Source organism: Lipophrys pholis (assembly GCF_963383615.2).
Source record: "Lipophrys pholis genome assembly, chromosome: 11".
Classification (NCBI taxonomy): domain Eukaryota; kingdom Metazoa; phylum Chordata; class Actinopteri; order Blenniiformes; family Blenniidae; genus Lipophrys; species Lipophrys pholis.
In genome coordinates, this window is record NC_137631.1 from 15,740,781 (window position 1) to 15,763,989 (window position 23,209).

The following is a 23,209-nucleotide window of genomic DNA, read 5'->3' on the forward strand; positions in this document are numbered from 1 at the left end:
AGAGGAAAAAATAAAATAATGATATTATATTGTAAAATCATAAGGACATCTGCTAACAATCACGGCTGTAAACTTCCTGTCTTCCTCAGCTCGCAGATTTTAATATTGCATCCCCCCCACCAGTTGACCACAGATCGAATGTTCACAGTGAAACTAAATCTTTTTCTCCGATGTTAAAAGATGCAGGTGTCGCTCTGCACCTTCCTCCACCTCCAGGTCGTGACCGCGCATTTAAAATTTAAAGCGTGGCGGACGAAGGCGGGCGTGCACGCGCAGCGGAGGCTTGACGTCACTGAGGCGCCCTGGCTCTCCCGAGCCGCTGCTCCTGCTGGCGAAAAGATGGCACCATCAGATACACGCGTATCCTGCTTTTAAACCTAAAATGCCCGCTTTTGCAACTTGCATTCCATCCGGTTGAAGATTCAGTGCTGGTGCCGATTCGAGCTGCAGCAGACAACGGGAAAGGTAGTTTGTTTAGACAGATTGTCTTGGGTTTTTTTTTTCTTCCACTGGCTTTTGTGTTAGCGAGGAAGGAGAAAAAAAAAGCAGCCCTGACCACGTAAATCGGATGGACTAGGCTCCGTGTGTAACGGTGAGTTTAAGGTCAGGAGTGTGTTTGATCAGCTTAATGTTCTCTGAAGGTGTGTGTGTGTTCGTGTGGACATGAAGAAACCCGGAGGTTGAAAGGAGAAACGGCTGAGCATGGAGGGAAGGAAAATGGATATGGTTTGATATGGGTGTCTCCAAAGCAGACGCTGTACGGATTCGGGCAGGATTGTTGGGTTGAAAAAAACGCTTTAATCCCGGTTTAACGACACAGCACAGCCTGAACTAACCACACCAAACCCATATCCACCCATTCTTTTGATTATTATGTATTTTCTGGATATTTGTTTTTGGTCTTACATCTGGGATCTTTTTTTTTTTTTCACCTCTCCCCAACAATGTCCACCCTGGACAATTTCCCCCCCTTTTTTCCCCTCCCTTGCTAGTTTTAATCCTTTGAGTCAGCACAATGTAGAGAGGATTGAGAGATTCCCAGTTTACTTTATAGCAGCACACAAAGGATAGAGAGCAGAGGAGCGGTGAACAGAGGAATGTTAGCACCGTTAGCTGCTAACCAGGCCACGCAGGCTGAAGTTGAATAACTGCAGGTTATTTACTCCACACATACATCACAACAGTGACAAACGAAAGAGCCGATTCACGATGACCTACAAAACCAGTCGCAGCTTTAAATATCTGAGCATACCGACCTACAGAGTGGGATTGTATATGTGGCAATCAAACGTGTATTTTATTTATTTTTATTGCGGACAGACCTAAATCCACTAGTTATTAAAGTTCTATACCTTTGTATTAAAGCTGGTATTACAATGCGGATGTATTATGGGTGTATTACGTGTTAGAATTCACACCGTGACCAAACTGTCTGAACTGCAGGGTTATTCGAGGTAAATCAGTCGACCGCACACACACCCTCCTCAAATTGGGTTAGTTAGATTTTATTGATAATAACTGAGTAAAGAAATCAGTGTTACACACAAACAGCAGTGGATAATTAAGTCCGATAAATCGAAATTAAATTATGCAACTAGAAGCATTTAATGACATAAAGCTTAGAAGACACAAAGACCAAATCACAGTTAATCAAATAAATTCAAGTGTTACGCCATCGATTTGTTATTGGTGGAAAAACTAGTTTTAGTACTGCTTCATCGACTTGACATGCATTCAGTCGCTGTTTTGTTTACAACAGCAGCTTTTGTGTGCCATTGTTGCGAGGTTTTAAAGCTTGGCTGTGTTCTCTTTTCAGATTGATGTCAGCGTTTGTGGAGCTGGATTACTCCTGTCAGAAGAGAAAGGTCTGTTAGTGTCGTCTGGCTCTGAAAGTGGAGAGAATCAGACCTCTGGTGTATCATGAACATTGTGCCCACTCTGCCCAGCTGAAGCAGGATCCCCGGCACGCAGCATTCACACGATCCGTGAGAGTCAGAGATACGTAGGGCGCTTGGTCACTTTAGCTGTCAGCTTCTTTCATCTGTTTCAGCAGAAGATGTACGGCAGCGCCCGCTCTGTTGGCAGAGGGGATGCCAATCATAGTGGGGGGAGAGATGTAGGTGGGACCGGTAGTCAGGGGTCCAGTCGATCCCCTCGCCTTCCTCGCTCGCCCCGGATGGGACACCGTCGCACCAACAGCACCGGAGGCAGTGGAGGGGGTCCAGGAGGTGCAGGAGGCAAGACCCTCTCCATGGAGAACATCCAGTCCCTCAATGCCGCGTACGCCACCTCAGGACCGATGTACCTGAGCGATAATGAAGTTGCCATGGCAGGAGACCACCTTCCCAAAAGTGGTGGGACAGTGACGACTATGGGGAGGCAGAGGGTGACGTATGGCTCAAGAGGTAGCAACAGTGGAGTCGTAGCCGCGAGCACTCCTAATATCTCCACCTCAGTGCCTGGTAATGCTGTGCTGCCAGCGGGCATGATGGCAGGCGACGCGCTGGCTTTTGGGGACCACCACATGGCCTCCACAGTGCCCCACTCATTAAGGCAGGCCAGAGACAACACCATACTTGACCTGCAAGCTCAACTTAAAGAGGTATTTGGCAAATTGCAGGCTTCTTCGAGAAGTCTGCCGTGAAGGTTTGGTCAACTGCATCCTGAGTTGTTCCGACTGTTTCTCCAGGTTTTGCGTGAGAACGAGATGTTGCTGCGAGAGGTGGAAGTCAAGGAGAGCAAACTCAGCTCTTCTATGAATTCCATCAAAACCTTCTGGAGCCCCGAGCTGAAAAAGGAACGCGCTCTCAGGAAAGACGAGGTTTCCAAAATCACCGTTTGGAAGGAGCAATACCGTGTTATTCAGGATGAAGCTCAGGTGAGCATTCCCACTGATGTGCGTTCATCGGGAGGTTTCTTTTCCTTTAGAAAACAAAAAACGTTTGTTTCTGAGCCTTTCGACAGTTGAGCAGATGCTCCAAGCTGCCTTAGCTGACTGTACTTGAGAAGGAAAATACACTTCACCGACTAAAAGTGTCAGCTTTAGTCTGAGTGTGCTTCTCTCTCTGCCTCATTCTATTCTCTCTGCATAGGTTAGAAGCAGTTTTTGAAGATCTCGTTAATCCTCTTATATGCAGCTATATGCTCATGCTCAGTAGATGAAAGAGCGTGTGCGTCTAATGGCTGTATTAGCATTTCTGTATGTGATGAGAAAGTCCTGGATGTGGTGAACAGGAAAAAGAATGCAGAGAAAGCTAATTTAGATGGCAGTAGATGTTCAGTCGTACAACCGCATAGAAATTAAAACAAAGATAAGAACTATGTCGCAGGTAGAAGCAATAAAGAAATGACTTCTTTAGCACTTTTTAAGCACAGGCCATGTTAATTTTTAAGAAGCTGACGTCTTTAAAAGCATTTATAGAAGATGTTATTGGGTTTCTCATTCTGTCTACTGACATTTTCCATTTTAGTATTGGAACCTTGCACCTCTTTGTAAAATCAATTATATGACATATTACTAAGCTTTTCATTATTCAGTGTATTTATTTCTGTTTATCCAAATTAGTTCCTTCATCCTAATTCTACAGTGACAAAGGTTTTCAATTGTATTTTCGTAGCTTTATGTCAGTGTTCTGCTAATTGCTCTTCCTTGATGTTGCATGCCATACAATAATGCAAGTCTACCCCTTTTCATTTTTAATCAAGTATGTATGTAACAAATGTAATAGGATAAATAGGACTGAGGTCTTGCACTGTGTCATAGGACTTGAGAAAATTAGGTTTCATTAATGAGGAGGAATTGTCTTTGTTTCACTGCAATTCTTAATGGATGGGCAGACCTGTATAATTTACTGTTTTCACTCCTGCTGAGTCACAGAATCACACTCTGGACTAATTCCCAGTAATGCCTGACTAGAGCAGGGCTAATCAGCGGGTGCTTTAATTTAAAGATGTCTGCTTTCATACATCTGCCTCCTCCTTCTACGCTGGCACACATGCAGTGCAAAGCATGGACACACACACACACACACACACACACACACACACACACACACACACACACACACACACACACACACACACACACACCCTCTGAGGCATTTGGATGATTATAGCTTCAGAGAAACTGCGTTGCCCTCAATGTATGGAGCTTCAGCTGCATGGGTGTACATTTACTGTATGTTTAAGCTGGTTTCGGCTGCGGCACTTTGAGTTCTCTACTGGGGGACGTTTTTCTGCTGTTCTGAATGTGTAGTAATGTCCAACCCGGGTAAAGTGGCTGTCATCTTACTAGCCCATGGATAAAATACCACTTTTATTAATGCATTGATGCTGTGAACATCCACTAATGTTGATGCCTGGCTTATTTTTAATGTATAGCGATCCAAAGTGTTGTCATTACTATTTTCAACTTCTGTACATTTGAACCTTTGCTGAGGACAAGTCCTGATTCATGGAGCTGAGTGTCATTACAAATTGTGACTCGGCATTTGGTTCAGTGTAGTCGGTGCATCATATCTCCTCTGTTTTGTGCTTTCTCAGCTCAGACACCTGACTGTTGTCTCTCCTCAGGCAGAGAGAGTGAGAACATGGGGGCTAAGGAAGGCAGAAGAGTGTGTTTGTGCCGGTCTGTTTTGGATCGGCGCAGTCACAGCAGTGAGTCAGCCTTAGTCACGGGGTAGAGAGGGTGATGGAAAGGGACTGCTAGTGAGAGGAGAGGTGAGAGTATAAGAGGGAGGAGATGAGGCGAGAGCAGGCAAGGTAGCTGTACAGTGTGTTCGAGGAGGAGAGTATAGTGCGAGCTGGTGGAGGGAGAAGGAGAGGGTGACAAAGGAAGGAGAGGGAGGGGGCAGGAGGCGGAGGACAGAGAGAAACGAAGGCAGACACTGACTTCTCCCTTTGTTCTGTCGTCTGAAAATGCTCACAGCTGGTGCAGACCAGAGTGTAGCACAGCCTTGTGTTACTGTCTCATAGTAGCCCTGCCAAGTGTCCGTGGCGTCAGATGCCACACACAATGCAATACTATACTGGACTGATTGTGTTGCACCACTTGTATTTCTCTGGGCATGAAATGTAACACTGTACACAAAGCGCAGCCTGTTGCCAGTTAAGACGTTTATACATTTTTAGTCATGATTAGAAGCTGATTTTTACAAGCTGTAACACAATATGCTGCTGGGATCCATTCCCATAAAGTGGGCCAGCTGGAATCTGTCTATCAGCGACAGGATCAACACGCATTTCAGGTCATATCCCTCTGTGTTAATCGTAATTTAAAATAAAAAAAAGTTTAAAAAACATACATCTCCTCTTTGTCTCCAGCATCTCCAGATGACTGTTCAGGCTCTTCAGGATGAGCTGAGGATCCAGAGGGACCTGAACCAACTGCTCCAGCAAGATCCTGCCAGCCAAGGGAGAGACCTTGCCCTGACATCTGAACCCACAGAGGAGAACTACCGCCGACTCCACGGCGAGCACGAGAGGCAGGCCAAAGAACTCTTCCTGCTGAGGAAGACCCTGGAGGAGATGGAGCTGAGGATCGATACGCAAAAACAAACTCTCGGAGCCCGTGACGAGTCCATCAAAAAACTTCTGGAGATGCTGCAGAGCAAAGGTGCATTTAACCCTACAGAGAGTCATTTAAATAGAATATTTTTAGTGGCTTGATCCCTATATGGGTGCAGAGGAGAATGTTCTGTAAGTGAGGCTACATGGCCCACGACATACAGGAAGTATTAAAAAAAAAACAACTTGATGCTTTTGTACATGCCATATCATGTTTGTAAAGTTGTTTTGCTTGCTGTGTCAGGACCATCTGCCAAGGCATCAGAGGAAGACCAGGAGCGGACCAGGAGACTGGCTGATGCAGAGATGCACCGGCATCACCTTGAGAGTTTACTGGACCAGAGAGACAGAGAGATTACTGCACTAAGAGAGGTATTGCCCACTGAATCATGCCACTTACCGCCTACTTCTGTTTGCCATATAACGGTACCTCGATATTCTGTCTATTCCTGAAACATGTTTCACATCTGATCCAGCAGGAGCTACACCGTCGATACGAAGGAACCCCCGAGTCCACCAAAACGAAGGCTCTGCAGACCGTCATTGACATGAAGGTAAGTGTGGAAGCTAATGGGAGTTTGTGTGTGTGTTTGTGAGGTGATTGGTCACACCATTCTTTGTGTGTTTACCAAACCCAGGATGCAAAAATCAACTCAATGGAGCGGAATCTGAGGGACATGGAGGAGGAGCTCCTGATGATGAAATCGAACGGTCTTCTCAGCTGTGAGGAGCGTCAAGAGGAGATGAAGCAGATGGAGGTTTACCGCAGTCACACCAAGTTCATGAAGAACAAGGTGAGCGGCAACAAGACAACAGGCTCCTTTGCTTGACTCATCATTTTTGTGTCATCTCAGCTGATAAAGTGCTCCTATGTAAAATGTAATAAATGTTTGTCAGATGGAACAGGTGAAGCAGGACCTCTCCAGGAAAGACACGGAGATGCTTGGCCTGCAAACTAAACTGGAGACGCTAACCAACCAGTTCTCAGACAGCAAGCAGCACATTGAAGTCCTCAAGGAGTCCCTCACTGCCAAGGAGCAGCGTGCTGCCATCCTCCAGACAGAGGTGAATATGTTTACCTTCAGACTCGGTGTATAGGTACTAATGGTGCACTAATGCAGTTGACCAATTGATTGTGTTGCAGTCGAAAGCAAAGATTAACAAATGTTTTTTTATGGACGCTGAATTAGACACATGTTTGTCTGTTGTATGTTGTTTAAAGTTCTTCACCCGTTCCTCCCCAGGTGGATGCTTTGCGTCTCCGCTTGGAGGAGAAGGAGGCAACACTCAATAAGAAGAGCAAGCAGATACAAGAAATGTCAGAGGAGAAGGGAACCCTCAACGGGGAAATTCACGATCTCAAGGACATGCTGGAAGTGAAGGAGCGCAAAGTGAACGTGCTGCAAAAGAAGGTGAAAACAACAAAATGTTCTTCGCGGGGCCGCGCAGGGAATTTGTTTGTGAAAAGGGTTGCAGCCCTGCACCATTGCTGGAGTGCCGAGGTTAATATCTGTTTGTTTTCCCCGGTGATTGCTTGTGTGTGCTGCAGATTGAGAACCTGCAGGAGCAGCTGAGGGACAAAGAGAAACAGATGAGCAACCTGAAGGAGAGAGTGAAGTCATTGCAGGCTGACACGTCCAACACAGACACTGCTCTCACAACGCTGGAAGAGTCTCTTGCAGAAAAGGTGAAAATACATCACCCAAAAAAATTTGATAAAAAATTGGACTTACAGACTACACATACTGAAGATATGGAAGAGAGAATGAACAAAAACAGAAAATTAGCAGGGCTGCGAGGAAAAAGAATGACATCTTTCTTTTTTCGCAGCCCTGGTTTCGGAACTGTTGCCGCTCGGTTTCGTCACTTCGTCTTGGCAGCATTTTGCAGAAAATCTTTTTCTTTGTTCGCGTGGAGTATTTATCCTCAGTTAGCTGTATTGTTGGGCATTTGTAGAAAGGTATGTTTGGTTTGCATCCATGAGAGCATCGTGTGCGATCGTTTCCTCTGCACCTCTGTAGGAGCGCATCATCGAGCGTCTAAAGGAGCAGCGAGATCGAGACGAACGGGAGAAGACGGAGGAGCTTGACCGGAACAAGAAGGATCTGAAGGAGTTGAAGGAGAGACTGAGCTTACTGCAGGGAGACCTGTCAGACAGAGAGGTGAGAAACAGAATCGCAACTATTGGCGAGCTCTTGTGTGCTGTGATTCTATTAATACATTGAAACATCATTGTCAAGAAATGGGGCTTAGATTTTTCTTTTTTTTTTTTTAACACCAATCAGCCATGGATGCCTGTGTTAGACCTCATGTATTTTTTTCAGTCTGATGCTATGTTAGTTTATTATCATGGATCGTGCGTGTTTGTGTTTGTGTCATAGACTTCTCTGTTGGACCTGAAGGAGCATGCATCGTCTCTGGCCTCTTCGGGGCTGAAGAAAGACTCCAAATTGAAGAGTCTGGAAATCAACTTGGAGCAGAAGAAAGAGGAGTGCCTCAAACTAGAGAACCACCTTAAGAGAGTGAGACATATCAACTTAAAAAAAAACTCAATATCAGAGCAGGTCATGGTGGTGTGTAGGTATTATTTATTCCAGAAGGGTTTTTTCTGGAAATGCTTGCTCTGTTCAAACCACAATGACCATCAAGTGTAGAAATTGCAACTTAAAACTTTATTGATTTCTTATTTTAATCTCTGACGGAAGTTGTGTGTCAGCTAAAGACACGATGACTATTGCGATATATATATAGCCGAAAGAAAATATGGGGCAAAATTATTAAAATCGATAGTATTAATCAACTTTTTAAAATAATTTTATAACTGCTAAAGAGGATTTTTTTTTTTAAAGGTAAAAAAGGTAAGTATTTCCAGAACAGTTTTCATTCGTGGCAATTCTGCATGTTAAGTTGACTTTATATGTATGGATTTGTCTCTAACTCTATCTGAATAAAATAGTACAGCTAATGTTGCGTTCAAAATAACACTGCCAAGTCAGCATACTTGTTTCCAATTTATTCAATGCAAAAACAAATGTTTTTCCCTTTCTTAAGAATAAAACCAATTTCACAACTTCCTCATTCAAGACATTGAAAAGAAATGTAGCATGTAGTGCATCTGCCTCATAAGTAGAATAACTCTGGTTTGAATCCAGGTTAAAAGTCTTCTTCTGTCTCAACTTAACATACATTTGTAGTTATTAGTATGTTCTCTTCAGCAGTTACATTATTTTCAAAGGAATTACATATTTTAAAGGAAATAGCTGCAGTCATTTTCTTATGCTAAGCAAACATTTTCAGTTTGGTCAGTTCTTGTAGTTTCACAACATGCCAGTCTTACAGAGTCTGAATTTATTGTCTGTTTGAGGAATCCTATGCCAACCAGACTTTATATATATTTGCTGAATTATAAGATTTGGTTCTTGATATTTTTTATAGCCATAGTTGTAATATTGCTTTGCTTATTGCTTTTTGTGATATTTAATAGTTCTTGGATATTATTAAATGTGTGCCGATTTGCTCTTACTTATCTCCACCATTAATCGGTCACTTTGTAATGGTGTTGCTGTGCCGTCACCCTGAACGGATTTCTAACCAGCTTCTCGTCCTCTGGCAGGCTCAAAACGCAGCGCTGGAAGCTCAAGCCAACACTGAATGGGCAGAGCGCATTAAAAACCTCGAGCAGGAAGTGGCCCGCCACCGAGAGGACTCTGGGAAGGCACAGGCTGAGGTCGACCGCCTCCTGGAGATACTTCGGGAAATGGAGAACGAAAAGAATGACAAGGACAAGAAGATCAATGAGCTGGAGAGGTGGGTTGAAATATGGATTCATGTGTGACTGGTGCTCACGACTGAATACTCAACACACGGTAAAGAAAATTGTTTGCTGATGCAGACCAAATGTCACGTTAACTGAACGTTTTCTGTCATTGACCAATGTTCGTCATAAAGACAGCCAATTTGAAAAGACTGTCGCTCATTTAGACAGAAGAGATTTTGGAAGCCGGATCTTTTTCAGTGACAACAAGACATCGAACACAACTTGTGTGCACATGCGCTGCACGATGATTCCCCGCTAGAGAGAAAGTGTCTAAATCCCATGTGTGTCCTCTACTTGTTAACATACCCACTCTGTTGGACTGGTGACCTTTGATTCCTTCTGCCTGTGCAGATTTTCTCTCAATGAAAACATGTAAGTGGGACAGTAGTGCCTGGACCGTTAAATCTAATCTCCTTTCATCTGGTCTCTTGGCAGTGCAGCTGTAAAAGCTGATGTGGAGAACTTTGGAGTTTTACAGTGAAGCACTAATGTGGCACACCGGAGTGTTGTAGCAGAGCTGATTCTTCTCTCGATCCTTGTATTTGCTTGTTTCCTTGGTCTGAGTGTGTTTTTCTCTTTATTGCTTTCTTATCTTTACACGGGAAAATTCTCATCCCACCAGTTTGGCCTCCAGGTCAGTATTTCAACTTTCCTCTTCCCCTGACCATCACATCTTTTTTTCTTTGTTCCCCTCTCACATTTCATTCTGTCTGTTTGCCTGCGCCTCTCTTCAAAGTGTGTGGAGCTGCAAGCGACTGTCTCCTCCTGACATATTGAACTCTTTGTTTCTCAGACTCGTTTTTCCACATTGGCCTCTTTTTGTTCTCTTGCACCGGGGCTGTCTGAAAAACTTAATGGAGAAAGTCAGCTGAGCTGCAGATGCAGCTGTCATTTCAGTTTATTTGAAAAAGGAGCAGTCTGTCGTGTGTTTTTCTCCGTGGATATCCATGTTTGACCGGGAAACACCTTGTTGGCACCGTATGTACGTGGGCTGCAGTAATCAGATGGAAACAGTCGTAACATGGCAGTAACTGAGTCATCAAGCGCTGCTTTGACCATATTGGCATGCAATCTTTTATTTTCCCTATGTGTGTCATGCAGACCAAGAGCCAATATACTTGCGTACATTGGAAGTGTATGTGGTGGTAATTTATTTGTGTGTAGCTTAAAAAATATAAGCCTAATTTACCCCAGTCAAGTGATATGTTTTAATCATCCTCAACCACATGAAACTACAACAATGTATACAGGAGTGTAAAAAATATTACAATATCATTGAAGTATTTTTTTTTTTTTTGCCTTTTAGTTTTATGATGATAAAATATCAAATAATACATTTCATGTATTTTTAATGAATACCTGTGATATTTCTGGAATCTTCTAGAAACCAAACAGGGAACTCCTCAAGTCTGTAGTTTTGATTTTCAGGACGTGTAAGCTAAAGTTTCAACTGTTTCTATTATGATAAACAAATCCAACATGTCATTTATATCTTTAACTCATGTTGGCAGCATGAATGTAAACGTATGACATTGCTGTTGCTTTTTGCTTCACATTCAGTTTCTATATTATGCAAATAGCTTTGCCCCTATAACATTTGCCCCGATAAGAAGAGATACGTAGTGTTGAATGTTTGGGCATTTTATTCTGAATGCAGTATTAAACCTGTGTCTTCCTTCTGCATCTGTTGGATTCCCTGCAGGCAAACGAAAGACCAGTCGAAAAAAGTGGCAACCCTGAAGCACAAAGAGCAGGTGGAGAAGAGCCGCAACGCTCGACTCATGGAGGAGGCCAGGAAGAGGGAGGACAACCTGTCGGACAACTCCCAGCAGGTGAAGGTGAGAAATGCGCTTCTCAGGGACGTATACACCCTGCAGGAAAAGCCAGCGTTTGCTAAGTTAAAGCAAACACTTTTATCATGCAGGACACTCTGCGTCAGAAGACGGAGCGCATTGAGGAGCTGGAGGAGGCCCTGAGGGAGAGCGTTCAAATCACGGCTGAGCGAGAGATGGTGCTTGCGCAGGAGGAAGCTGCCAGATCTCACCAGGAGAAACAGGTGCAGAGCCCGCACAAACACACACACACACACACACACACACACACACACACACACACACACACACACACACACACACACACACACACACACACACACACACACACACACACACACATGCATGACAAAGCAGTAATATAATATTCAAGCAACAAGTCCACCCCTGTGGTCTAAACTTGTATATTCACAGATAAAGACACCACCTTCATTTGGTGTGATTTCTATCACCTTCTTTGCTGCCATTTTTGAGTTGTTCTTCCTCTCCACCTCCCTAATCTCCTCTGGCCTCCTCTGCGTTCTCAGTTCTTTTATCTTTGCTTGTCGTTTTCTCTTGTTTTCTCTCCGCTACACACCGCCTCTCAGAAGCACTCACTCAAACCAATGCATGAGTCCAACCTCGCCCACATTAAGTGGTCCAAGGTATGAGCCCAGTATGTGTGACCTCCATCAGTGAGCAACCCCACCTTCAGAGAGGGTGGACACAATAAAAGCAACACTTTAAAGTTCACACAGTCTCAAACAACAACCCTGCAAATGCACAATTTAGCGAAGTTTGGCTGTTTGTGGTGGATTTGAGTCTAATGTTGTTGGACTGTGTATTTTATCGTGAAGCTCTCCCTCCAGAAAATTGTAACTTTGAATCAATATTTTATTGTAGATTAAAACATCTTGCAAAGTTTTTCCTTTAAACAGCTGTTGAATGCAAAAAAAAAAAAAAATTAAAAAAATTATTATGCATGCGACATCATCACATGGTGCCTGCTGGCGTTACACAACATCTACTCTGTGGTGATTATGAAAGATCACACAAGAGTTGAGAAGAAGCCGAATGTTTTGCACACAAGTGGAGACGGACCGACTGACGTTGGGTGAAGGTGGCTTTATGTTAACAGAGAAAGTGGCTTACGTGTTCTTTTGCAGTCACATTGTCTCAGAGCGACAGTAATCACTGTAGATTTGTTTTGCGACATGGTAGCCAATGATTTGTTATCTGAAAAAAAAAAAATCTAAAGAGAAGGAACACACAGCAGTTACCGTATTTACTCTACTGGTTATCAGACCTTTCCTGCTAAAGTGTTATAATTAAACAGTTTAATATATGGAATTGGCTGCAAAACAAACAGTTTTCTCTGCAATTAATCCACAAGCTCCTGGAGGGATTGGCCATGTGTTGCTTTTGTTTCCAGCCTTTTTTCCTTTTACCTGATCTTTGCTTTAAAGAGAAGCTCATGTGATGGTTTGGTCATGCATCAAAATGTCAGTAAAACTGATCGATTGTGAAGGAATCATTCACTCTTGCTCAGTAAGTTGTGATTAAAGTGTATACTTGTATGGAACAAAGCTTCTCTTGTGTAAATAAGAAGGAAAAGACATCTAATCCTGTAGTTTATATGCCGCCTCTCGCTCTCCAGCAGTTCACTCAAATGAGTATTTTTATTCTGTCACTGATGGAATGTAACTGATCGACCGGGTTTGTTGTGTGTGTGTTCCCAGATGGAGGAGCTGCTGGGGGCCATGGAGAAGGTTAAGCAAGAGCTGGAGTCAATGAGGGCCAAGCTTTCCTCCACCCAGCAGTCCCTGTGTGAGAAAGAAGCGCACCTCACAACCCTGCGAGCTGAGCGCAGGAAGCACCTGGAGGAGGTGCTGGAAATGAAGTAAGAGGCACACACACACACACACACACACACACACACACACACACACACACACACACACACACACACACACACACACACACACACACACACACACACACAGAGTAGGGTGACACTGATACCGGATTATTGATCGATACCGCTCTTTTGTAAAATGTCATCCAATTCTGGCGTCCACCAGCTGGCAGGTTGATGTTATGCAATGAATTATAAATGACGATTGAGTTATTTACCCTGTTGGTAAAGGCTTTGCTCCAACCTGTCAGACAGGAGGCGCTGTTGGCCGCAATCAGTGAAAAGGACGCAAACATTGCACTACTGGAGCTGTCGTCCTCTAAGAAGAAGAAGACGCAGGACGAGGTGTCTCTGCTGAAGAGGGAGAAGGACAGACTGGTGCAGCAGCTCAAGCAGCAGGTGAGGAAAAGGCTTCAGAGGACTTCAATGTGACTTGGTGTCCATGTGTTCAATTTTACAACAGTTTTCACAATGATTGACAGTGTGAGCAAGTCTCCAAAGTCCCTGATTTTTAACATGACCAAATAGCAACTTTTTAAAAACTACTGCGTATTAAATATTTTGACCGTCACTGAAGATGATCCCAGGAAGACGTCGTCTCTCTCTGACCTTTTTTCTTTCTCTCTTGATTTCCAGACTCAGAACAGGATGAAGCTGATGGCAGATAACTATGAGGATGATCATCTGAAGACTACACCTGATCACACAAATCACAAGCCCTCTCCAGATCAGGTAGTCTCACCAGTCACCGACCGTCACGTGCTTTTTTTTTTTCAGCTGCTGGCAGAAATATCTCAGAATGGTTATTGGGCCATTTAAGAAGGTCACAACGGACTGAACTCTGACATTGTGTTCCTTACTTCTTTCTTGTTTATTTACTAACCAAATGTTCCTTTCTAACGCTGCGATTGGCTAACGTTGTGGCTAACAAGGATGATGAGGAGGGTATTTGGGCATAGCCCATCTTTTGCCCCCTGCCCCTCTCTCTCAGCCATTATGTTCAGAAGGGTGAGCTCTTGTGAAAAATCAGAGCCGTTTCTTTGTCGCATCACTGGCATGCGTACTCGTCTAGCATTCATTTGTTACGTCCTCTTTGTCATTTCACGTCTTGTTGTCTCATCTCACGGTGGTCACAGATCCATCTGGGTGGTTCATACTTGATTCTTCTTCTGTCTTATTTGTGGCTCAGGGGGGTCGGTGTTTCATTTGTGTATCAGTTTGTGTGCATTTTCGTCTATATGCCAAAAGTGTATTATTCATCTCAATCTGAAGCTTTGTAGCTTTGCATGCTACTGCTGCGATGCTCATGAGAAGCTTCTCATATTCTGGGCCACACACACAGTTTTACCTTAAGTTTATTTGAAATGCACACAATTGAGTTGTTCAGTGGAATGTTCACACTACAAAAAGCTGGCTCCGGTATGAGATGGTGGCGGATTGGATTCATATGCATGCATGCATGAAGATGATTAAGCTGGGGGTTTTTTTTTGTTTGTTTTCTTTCAAGGATGTATTTGTTGTGAATTGATGTTTTTAAGTTATGTGTTGCATGTTCTGTAATTCAGTCTGACCGTTCGAAATAACATTTCCTCTGTTTGATAAACTGCTGCGTTCTCTCTTTTTTTTCTTTTCTTCCCATTTCCTGGCATTCTTCACTTCTCTTTTGCAGATGATCCCCCCTCTTCTAGCCCTGTCTCAGAACCGCAGCAAACTGAAGCTCTACATCGCCCACCTAACAGACCTCTGTCACGACCGGGACCCCAGCATCCTCAGCCAGCTCACGCCACCCTCTCACTACCACCACAGCGACCCTGAAGACTGGGAGAAGGATCTCCAGAAGATGAGCGTCGAACAGGTAGAACAGGCACTCGGGCCTGTGTGTGTACGCCACAGCGGCCCGTTCAGCTCATACCTTGAACTGAATGAATGATTATGTGAAAGCTTTTTGACTGTGAGATAATCATGAGCTGACAGCTGGCCCCTTCGGTCTTGTATCGAAATCAAACGTTTCCTTGAACGTCTTCTCTCTGTGTTGCTGATTATGACAGAATCAAAGCTCAATTCTAGACAGGGAGCTTGAGAATTGCCTTTGAAATCCCATAAAGAAAACAAATACTAAAAAGCCCCCCTACTGATTGTGGAATTTAGTGGAAAAAATAAAACGCAGGAATGTTTTGAGATTCCAGCTATGGAATTAGTTTTACATTTCAGTAGGCTTCATGATTCTTACATGTTTAACTCCTAAAGGCCTGTTTGATGTAAGGTGTGTATTTGAGGAGCGTATTCAGATTTACATTATGTAAGCTGAATATATTAAACATTTCCTTGTTTGAATAACAAAACAGTGTCAACTCTAAGGTGACATGCATTGACACAACACATATACTATTTTTTATTTAGAAAGCGCTCTCACAAAACCATGGATGAAACAAAGTGCAGTACAGGAGGAGTACGGTGTGCACTACCTTTATTATAGTGGATGAAAGAACGAGTTTACTGTTCAATGAGGAGTTCAACTGTCTGGGAGAGACTCACAGTGGAGGCGCTACTCCACCACACTGAGTGGAGGCAGTGGAGGTGGTTCAGCCATCTGAAAAGAATTCCTTGTAGTTAGAAGTTTACCTGGCACGTCTGGCTTGAGGTCAGCCGTGTGGTCGGCTGGCAACCCGCTGGAGAGATTAGGTTTCTCGTTTGGTCTGGGGTCGGCTTGCAGTCCCTTCAGAAGGGCTAGATGAGGCTGTGGGGGGGTTCTCTGCTCTGTATACTGCCACCGCGACCCCATACGGACTATGAAATTTGGATGGATATTTACACTGTAGTGACCAACACATGTTAAGATCATTAACTCTCAAATTGCTAAAGTATTGGCGGAATAAAGATAATCTGAGTGTGCCAAAAAGTTTAATGTGCAAAATGTATATTGAAACAGCTCATACAAGGGAAAAGAAGCTTAATTTTGAGGGCGGCTAAAGACACTGGAGCTCACCAGGACGTTGATTTATGTTGGACTGTCAGTGTGTGGGCTGCGATTTTAAAAACCTTCAGATGGTTAAGATACCACAGAACTCCAAGCACCTTTTGCTTTGCTCTGCCTGTTGTGATCAGACGTTCTTACTTTCACAAAAACATTTAAACAAAATATGGCATGACCATAAACATCCTCGTTGTTACTTTAGATTTTCATTTGGACGATTAGGAAACTTTAAACTTCCTTGCACTTTGTGTTCTTTATGCAAAACAGAATCTAACCTTTATAGTTTTAGGTGTGTAGACATCGCCTGTCTTAAGAATAATCTCCAGCTGCTATTTACAAGTTTTTTTTCCCCCAAAACTTTCTCATTCTTTTTAAACTGAATCAGTGTCCGAACTAATCTTTAGCTTTCACACCTATTTTAAACTAAAACATCTCAAGCTGTACAAGCTGATGAATATATATTACTTGAAATGCTGGCAAAAACCAAACTAACTCACACTGTCCTGGTTGCAGTTGGAGCGCGAGCTGGAGGTGTGTGAGAAGGAGAGCGGTGAGCTGCAGGAGTACGCCAACTCTGTCCTCCAGCAGATCGCAGACTACTGCCCCGACATCCTGGAGCAGGTCGTAAATGCCCTGGAGGAGTCGTGCTGACAACTCTGACCTCAGACACAACCCGGCTGAGCCCAGGTGCCTCTACCTCCACCCAACACACGGCTCCTGGACGTAAAAGAGAAAGCTGCAGCGCTATCTCGTCTCTCTCTCTCGCTTGGCTCTCGTTCTCCTCCTTCGCCCTCCTCGTCCGCCCTGTAAACAAACTCTCAGGACATTAGTGCTTTCCTGTCCTACTTCTTGCTCTTACATCAGGCTGGCAAATTCACATTTGGACTGTTCACAAATATGCTGTTAAATGTGGCACGTTTAAGCAAACATCAGATGGACTGAGGTTGAACATGGAGGAAGAACCGCAGTCCACTGGAGTCAGTTAAAAATGTACCGTTGAGCATTTGTAAACGCACCAAATTTGATATTTGCCTTTTTTTAGTAAGGAAAAAAATCAATAGTCGTGTAGACAGGATATCTGAAAAGAAATGCAAACCTCTGCACAAAGTCTTGGAGTCCACTGCCAACCTTCTTCTCCGTAGATGAAGCACGGGTACCTTCTCACTCTGTCACCTCCCTTTAGAGTCCTCTCTCACACATCTCGCTGATTAAACGGGGAGACTTTATCTCCGACGTCGGACAGGAGAGCACTTTTCACCTCGGAGATGTGGGGAGCTGCTACAACAGGAGGGGGGCGAGGAGGAGCAGAGTCCAGAGAGGCTGCTTCATGGAGCCATGCAGATGCTTGTTTTGTAACTTAGTCAGCGTTACTGCTGTGGTAACATGCATAAAATAATGCTTTTTAACCAAAAAATAAATAGATAAATAAATAAATGCAGCATGTTGTGGACCTGAGCTGTGGACGTGTCCAGGGAGCTCAGGTCAGGTTGAAGGTACTCATGTGTGGTCTGTGGCTGGAATCACTGGCATTAGAGGGGGATCGAGGCCTGACCTTTGACTCATGTTCAAACATCAGAGTTTAGTTATAATGTTCTCAATGGATGAGAGAGAGGACTTAAAAAAAAAAAACAACAACAACAAATAAAGCTTTTATTGTTGGTGACGTGTTAATTTTTAGATGGTTTTGCACACTTAACGTCCACTTGTTTATGAGGTATGCAATGTTTCTTTTGAGAACGTTCTAGTGGCCTTGGAGCATGCACAGAGATCAGTACTGGACCTAATGCAGGGATAAATGTTCCTCTGTGATACTGGTGCTAAGGCATGATGTAAGAATTTCCAATCTGATCCGCCGATCATCCAGAATCATCCAAAGTTTCTAAAGATGTTACTTAAAGCCCACCCGACCTTTAGTTCGACTGAATCGCCGCGGAACACGAGCGATGTCCCCACCTCTTTTATATTTTTCCATATCACTTACAAAGTGATGCCTCCGTTGTATTTTTTGAACTCTTCAGGGCTGAGGTTTTTAATTACTATGTGCATCTCCATTTACAGGAAAACGAAAGTCACTTTTCGGCAGATTTTTGACTTTTTAGATCCGTTTGTAAATAACGTGATATTTAACACGTACAGTGACTGAATAAAGGTGATTAAGTGGAAGGTGTTGTGCGTTCATTAAGAAAAAAAAATAATAATCTGAAAAAGTTACAAGCAGTGCAGTTGTCTTTTGTGTCTCATTTTGTCTTCAAGGACAAAGAGTGTGTTTGTGACAGTACTGCCATAACTTGCGGAAAAGTCATGTTCTATAGAGATAAATATATAAATGAATATAATACATATAAATATATAAAATGTTTACTGTATCGATATGCATTGAATGTTTGCACAGAATCTGAAGAGCACACCGCTCTGAACAAAATGACCGTGGAGTTCAGTGTCCTCAGCAGAAACACGAGGAAAGAAGTGTCAAAGAAAAAAAAAAAAAAACTTGTGTCAAAATAACGTGTGAACTACAAATGTTTTCAAACCGTGACTGTGTGATGGGAGAGTACTTTTCTGCATTCATTTACAAATTGTCATTTTTTTTTTTAATATATATATATTTGTAAATGTATTATCCTGAGATTCAAGTGTTGTCCGCTTTAGTCTCTTCTTCTCTTGATGTCTCTTGTTTTGGGGATTTTTTTTGTTGACGTCACAGGCAGACTGAGCCTGATGGATAAAAATAAGTCTCCGACCATCCCGGCCCACCCGCTGTTACACGAGGAACACAATGTTACGTGACAATATGTTGTAAAAAAACTCTGTCATACATCTAAAAATAGATGTTTTCTAACAGATTACCTCCGTCTTGAATTTTAGATGAGCTTGTGAAGCGGCGGACTTGACAAAAACACACCCTGGCGTTTGGAAGGTGTCGGTTGGATGCTTGTTTTTCTGCTTCTTGTCGGTCGAACCTCCAGATGGAGATGAATTTAATTTCCATTTAAAACCCTGACCTTTCACCGCTGGGTTCAGAGAAGAAGAACTTTGGCCTCTGTGTCCCTGCCCTTGCCTTAATGTCCAGTCATCTCTTTTTCTCGACTCCTTATTGCAGAACACAGAGCTGATTAAGGGGCTTCTGTCCACTTCATAGTGTTTGTTTTCTTTTTGCATTTGTAAAAGAAATGTACTGCCTTCGGTCTGTTCGTGTTAAGAATCAAACTGTAAAAAGAAAGCAAAACAGACATGTTTGTGAGTTCTTTGGATTTTGTATGTATGTAAATAAATAAATTATAAGCCTTGCTTCTTTCAGTAATGGTGATTACTATTAAAAAATAAAAACCAACACTTGATGACGAATATAATGATAATGTTACCCTAGTTTGTGGACAAAAACAGACCCTGGAAACTGAACAGGGAAACCATTTAGAATTTTTTTTTTTTTTTTGTTTTAATAAGCATTTTTAGCAGAAGCTATAATGGTTGACTCGTCGCTGCCCCTCTCCGTCTGAGCTGACGAACTACACTTCGAGGGTGGAGCCAGTCGGAGGAGGAAAGCACAAAGGTTTATCACTGCAAAGGGCAGATCGTTAAAAGTTTATGTGTTTAATTTATTATCAGCAATTTTGTTTCATTAGGCTTTCCTCTGCATTTTCTCTACATTGCCTCAAACGTTCCCTCTCACATCTGCTTCAAAGTTTTCCATCCAGGCGATAGCAGAGGCCATTTTCAAAGATGCTCGGTGTAAAATAAAGTGAATATCCAAAAACCATTTGTTCCAGATGAATTGTGCTTCCTTCAGCGTGCCTATTTCCACCGATTCACCTCACCATGTGACTTTGAAGCCAACAGTAAGGTGGTTTTTTAATGCGACATGACAAATCAACTGCGCACCCATTCTTTCATGGATCTAATAACTCAAAACATGTTAAATTACCTCCTGTTGAAGTCCACCTTGTCACACCAGTTCCTTTGAAGTGCACACCAAAGCCAGACAGTAAAATAAATCTGAACAAATAACTGCGCAAAATCCAAAGCTAGTTGCCATCTTTATTCATAAATATCACTAATGTATGAATATAAAACGATCTTAAATTACGGCCTTTAAACAAATACTCCGACAGTATCAGTGGAAGCTCCTCAGAGTGGAAAAACAAAAACAAAACAACACTGATGAACAGTTTAAAACAGCATTTCTCAAACCTGAACCTGACGGATCCACCGCTCTGAATCATTCTGACAGCTCCCTGCTCCAGTGAATAAATCATCATCGTCCTCACCGTTTGTCAGGAGCATGATGAAGAGCCACCCCTTGAAATCAGTCGTACTGGAGCAGAGACGCGTCTCAGACCCGTGCGGGGCGGAGGAACACTGCTGTACAAGTATTGCATATCATCACATCGGTAGCTGTTCATTACAACGCCTTGTGTTAATAAAAACCTTTAACAGATACATTAATTTACTTCCTCAGGAATATGAAACGTAGCCAACTATACATCAGTGAACAAAGGGACAGGAGTGATCCACCCACTTCAATTTGAAGTACAATTTTGTCAGCAAGTCATTCGATAAAAGAAAAACAAGAATTGGTTACACAAGTAAAAAATAAAATCAGCCATAAACAAAACAAACATTCTATCAAAACTTCAATCCAAAGGTACGCCAGCCTTTCTGTTAAGAGTTAAAATAGCTAGTTATCATTCTGCTGAGAGATTCCACTTAAATATCAAAATCTCCTTTCATATGTGAGTCATAAAAATATAATATCTAATCTAGTATTCAGAGACGGTAGGCACTCCTGTGTTTTGATGGCTGAGGTAGCTAGACAGTAAGAACTGTACACAGGCTGAGATTTAAGAGGAGAGAGCACAGGACTGGAAACCAGAGTCACAATAGTAGCGGAGGATTGCAGCGGAGGCCAACACAATTCCAGTGATTGATGCCGAGTCCCTCCCCGTGGTGTTTAGTCACAGTATAGAAGGTGATATTAAGAACGGGTGCAGGCCCAAGATGCAGCTGAGCAACACGAAGAGGAAAACGGTGGAGCTTTCATCTCATCCTCTCGCTCTCCGTCACCTGCCACAGTCCCAGGTTTAACACTTTAAGGCATGGGAGCTGTGTGATCCTCTCCAGGCCTCTCTTGGTGATCTTCGTACAGCCATACAGGTCGATCCCCGTCAGCTGAGTCAAGTGGTCGGCTATCAGCTCCAACCCTTTGTCCGTGATCCGCACGCACTGCCCGATGTTAAGGGTCTTGAGTTCGTTCATCTGCCTCACCATGCGGTTGATGCCGTCGTCGCTGATATGACAGGAGCACAGCGAGAGGGACTTGAGCTGGTACAGGCCCTGCGCGATGTACGCCATGCTCTGGTCTCCGATCTTGTCACAGAAAGAGACGTCGAGCCCGGACAGCTGCAGGGAGCCCATAGCCAGATGCATGATCCCGGTGTCGCTGATGTTATCGCACGACCGCAGGTTCAGGCTGCACAGGTGAGTCATGTGTGACAGGTGGATCATGCCCGCGTCTGAGATCCCCCCACAGAAGCTGAGGTTGAGGACTTTGAGCTTGTTGAGACCTTTGGAGACGTGTTTGAGAGAGAGGTCAGTCAGCCTCTGACAGTCCTGCAAGGTCAACTTTTCCAGGGAGAGGCAGCCCTCCGCAGCACTGCGGGTCATCCCAGACAGGTGGCCTATGCCCACATCCGACACATGCCTGCAGCTGCGCAGGTTAAGGCTCTTGAGTCTGTGCAAGCCCCAGGCGATGAGCAACAGGCCCGTGTTTGTGATGTTGCTGCATCCCCCGAGTTCAAGCACCTCCAGGTTCTTGAGGTACTGCGCGATCCTGCCCAGGCTGGAGTCGGTGATCTGTTTGCAAAGGCTTAGGTTGAGCACCCGCAGGGACGGGATGTCCTGCACGAAGGCATGTCCCAGACCATTGTCCGTCAGGTTGAAGCATCCGCACAGGTTAAGGCTCTCGATGTGCGGCATCCCTTGGATCACGTAGCTGAGACTTCGCCTCAGGCTGAGGATCTGCACCTTCTTGATGCCCCGAGTTTGCAGGCTGGGGAACAGGGACGGGTTGGCTCGCCGCAGATGGAGCTTGGCTTCCACCCCCCTCCACACCGACTTGTGGTAGGACGCGTCCCTCCAGGAGCTGCACACTTGGGCGACTCTGCCTTTGTCTTTGACGTCCAGGTAGCTGAATATAATGGCCAATATTTCCGGGAAAAGGCACGATACGTGTGTCTCCAGCTCAGACATGACGGCGGGCGGCTGTGGCGAGGCTTCTGGTGGAGTTTGTCGCGAGCGGCCGAAAGTTGCTGTCTGGCCCGGCAGCGCTCCGCTAACGTCAGCTACATAAGAACGAGCTAGCCGCGTTAGCCGCCTGTTAGCTCCGAGTGAAACAAGACACAAATCCTCCCATCTCGTCCCAGAGTCCGATCGCACGAAACCACAACCATCCACCCAGTTAGCGTGCAGACAGCGTGGAGGTAGATGGGGCAGAAACTTCAGCCAGGCAGCGGTATTATTTACCAAGGAGCTAGTGGTTAGCCTAGCGTTAGCCTCGGCGGTTTGAACTTATGAGCCTCACCGAGGAACAACATCCAGATCCGGGAGCAATTCTTCTTCACTTCGCCACATCGCGAACGCAGTCTGGAACTTTGTAGTCTGCAGACGTCTTCATCGGTACATCTATTTAGTTTGTAGGAGCAGAGACGCCGGGATCTTTGACCGTGGGTCGCATTTCGAGCAGCATCCCGGATCTGTACAATGAATAAACCATAAAGTGAGTTCGCTTTCAGGGAGTTCAGATGCAGCGCCCCCTGGTGGAGGGAACAGGCACCGCTGCACTTTGACAGCTTCGCAACTTTAACAGTTGCTTTTTGTCTTTGGTTTATAAACCATATAGACTGGAACTTCTTCTTTTTTCTTGAATAACAGTTTACATTTTAATGCTTTATTTATCTTAGTAGCCAGGCCACAGGACTGTAGCTTCCCTGAGCAAATAAGAAACAGGTCATCTCAGAATAAAAACCCCACATTATTCCTATTTAAGAGACTGGAAAAACACTAAAACAAAACCCAAGCCAACAGTTCACTGGAAAAACATAAAAAGGGCAACCTGGATCAAATACAAGATG

The 23,209-nt window shown here is 44.0% G+C and overlaps 2 protein-coding genes across 3 annotated transcripts; one reads left to right on the top strand and one right to left on the bottom strand.

Annotated features, from left to right (window-relative positions):
- The first annotated feature begins 274 nt into the window (after positions 1-274).
- On the top strand, positions 275-18,262 carry LOC308117332 (ELKS/Rab6-interacting/CAST family member 1-like). Of its 2 annotated transcripts, none has more exons than XM_080476145.1 (20): positions 275-465; positions 1,817-2,602; positions 2,690-2,878; positions 5,323-5,614; positions 5,810-5,937; positions 6,042-6,119; positions 6,204-6,359; positions 6,463-6,630; positions 6,810-6,977; positions 7,115-7,252; positions 7,587-7,727; positions 7,947-8,087; positions 9,179-9,372; positions 11,085-11,220; positions 11,307-11,438; positions 12,933-13,093; positions 13,360-13,507; positions 13,745-13,840; positions 14,778-14,963; positions 16,596-18,262. In XM_080476145.1, the coding sequence occupies exons 2-20, from the start codon at positions 2,057-2,059 to the stop codon at positions 16,731-16,733; spliced, it is 3,336 nt and encodes a 1,111-aa protein (XP_080332271.1). In that variant the 5' UTR covers positions 275-465; positions 1,817-2,056; the 3' UTR covers positions 16,734-18,262. The 2 variants fall into 2 exon arrangements, with proteins under 2 accessions (XP_080332271.1, XP_080332272.1); XM_080476146.1 differs by having other exon boundaries at positions 322-592.
- Positions 18,263-20,104: 1,842 nt separating this feature from the next.
- On the bottom strand, positions 20,105-22,834 carry LOC308117333 (F-box/LRR-repeat protein 14-like). The gene has a single exon (XM_080476147.1). It carries the CDS (start codon positions 22,326-22,328, stop codon positions 21,117-21,119), a length of 1,212 nt encoding a protein of 403 aa, XP_080332273.1. The 5' UTR covers positions 22,329-22,834; the 3' UTR covers positions 20,105-21,116.
- Positions 22,835-23,209: the final 375 nt, after the last annotated feature.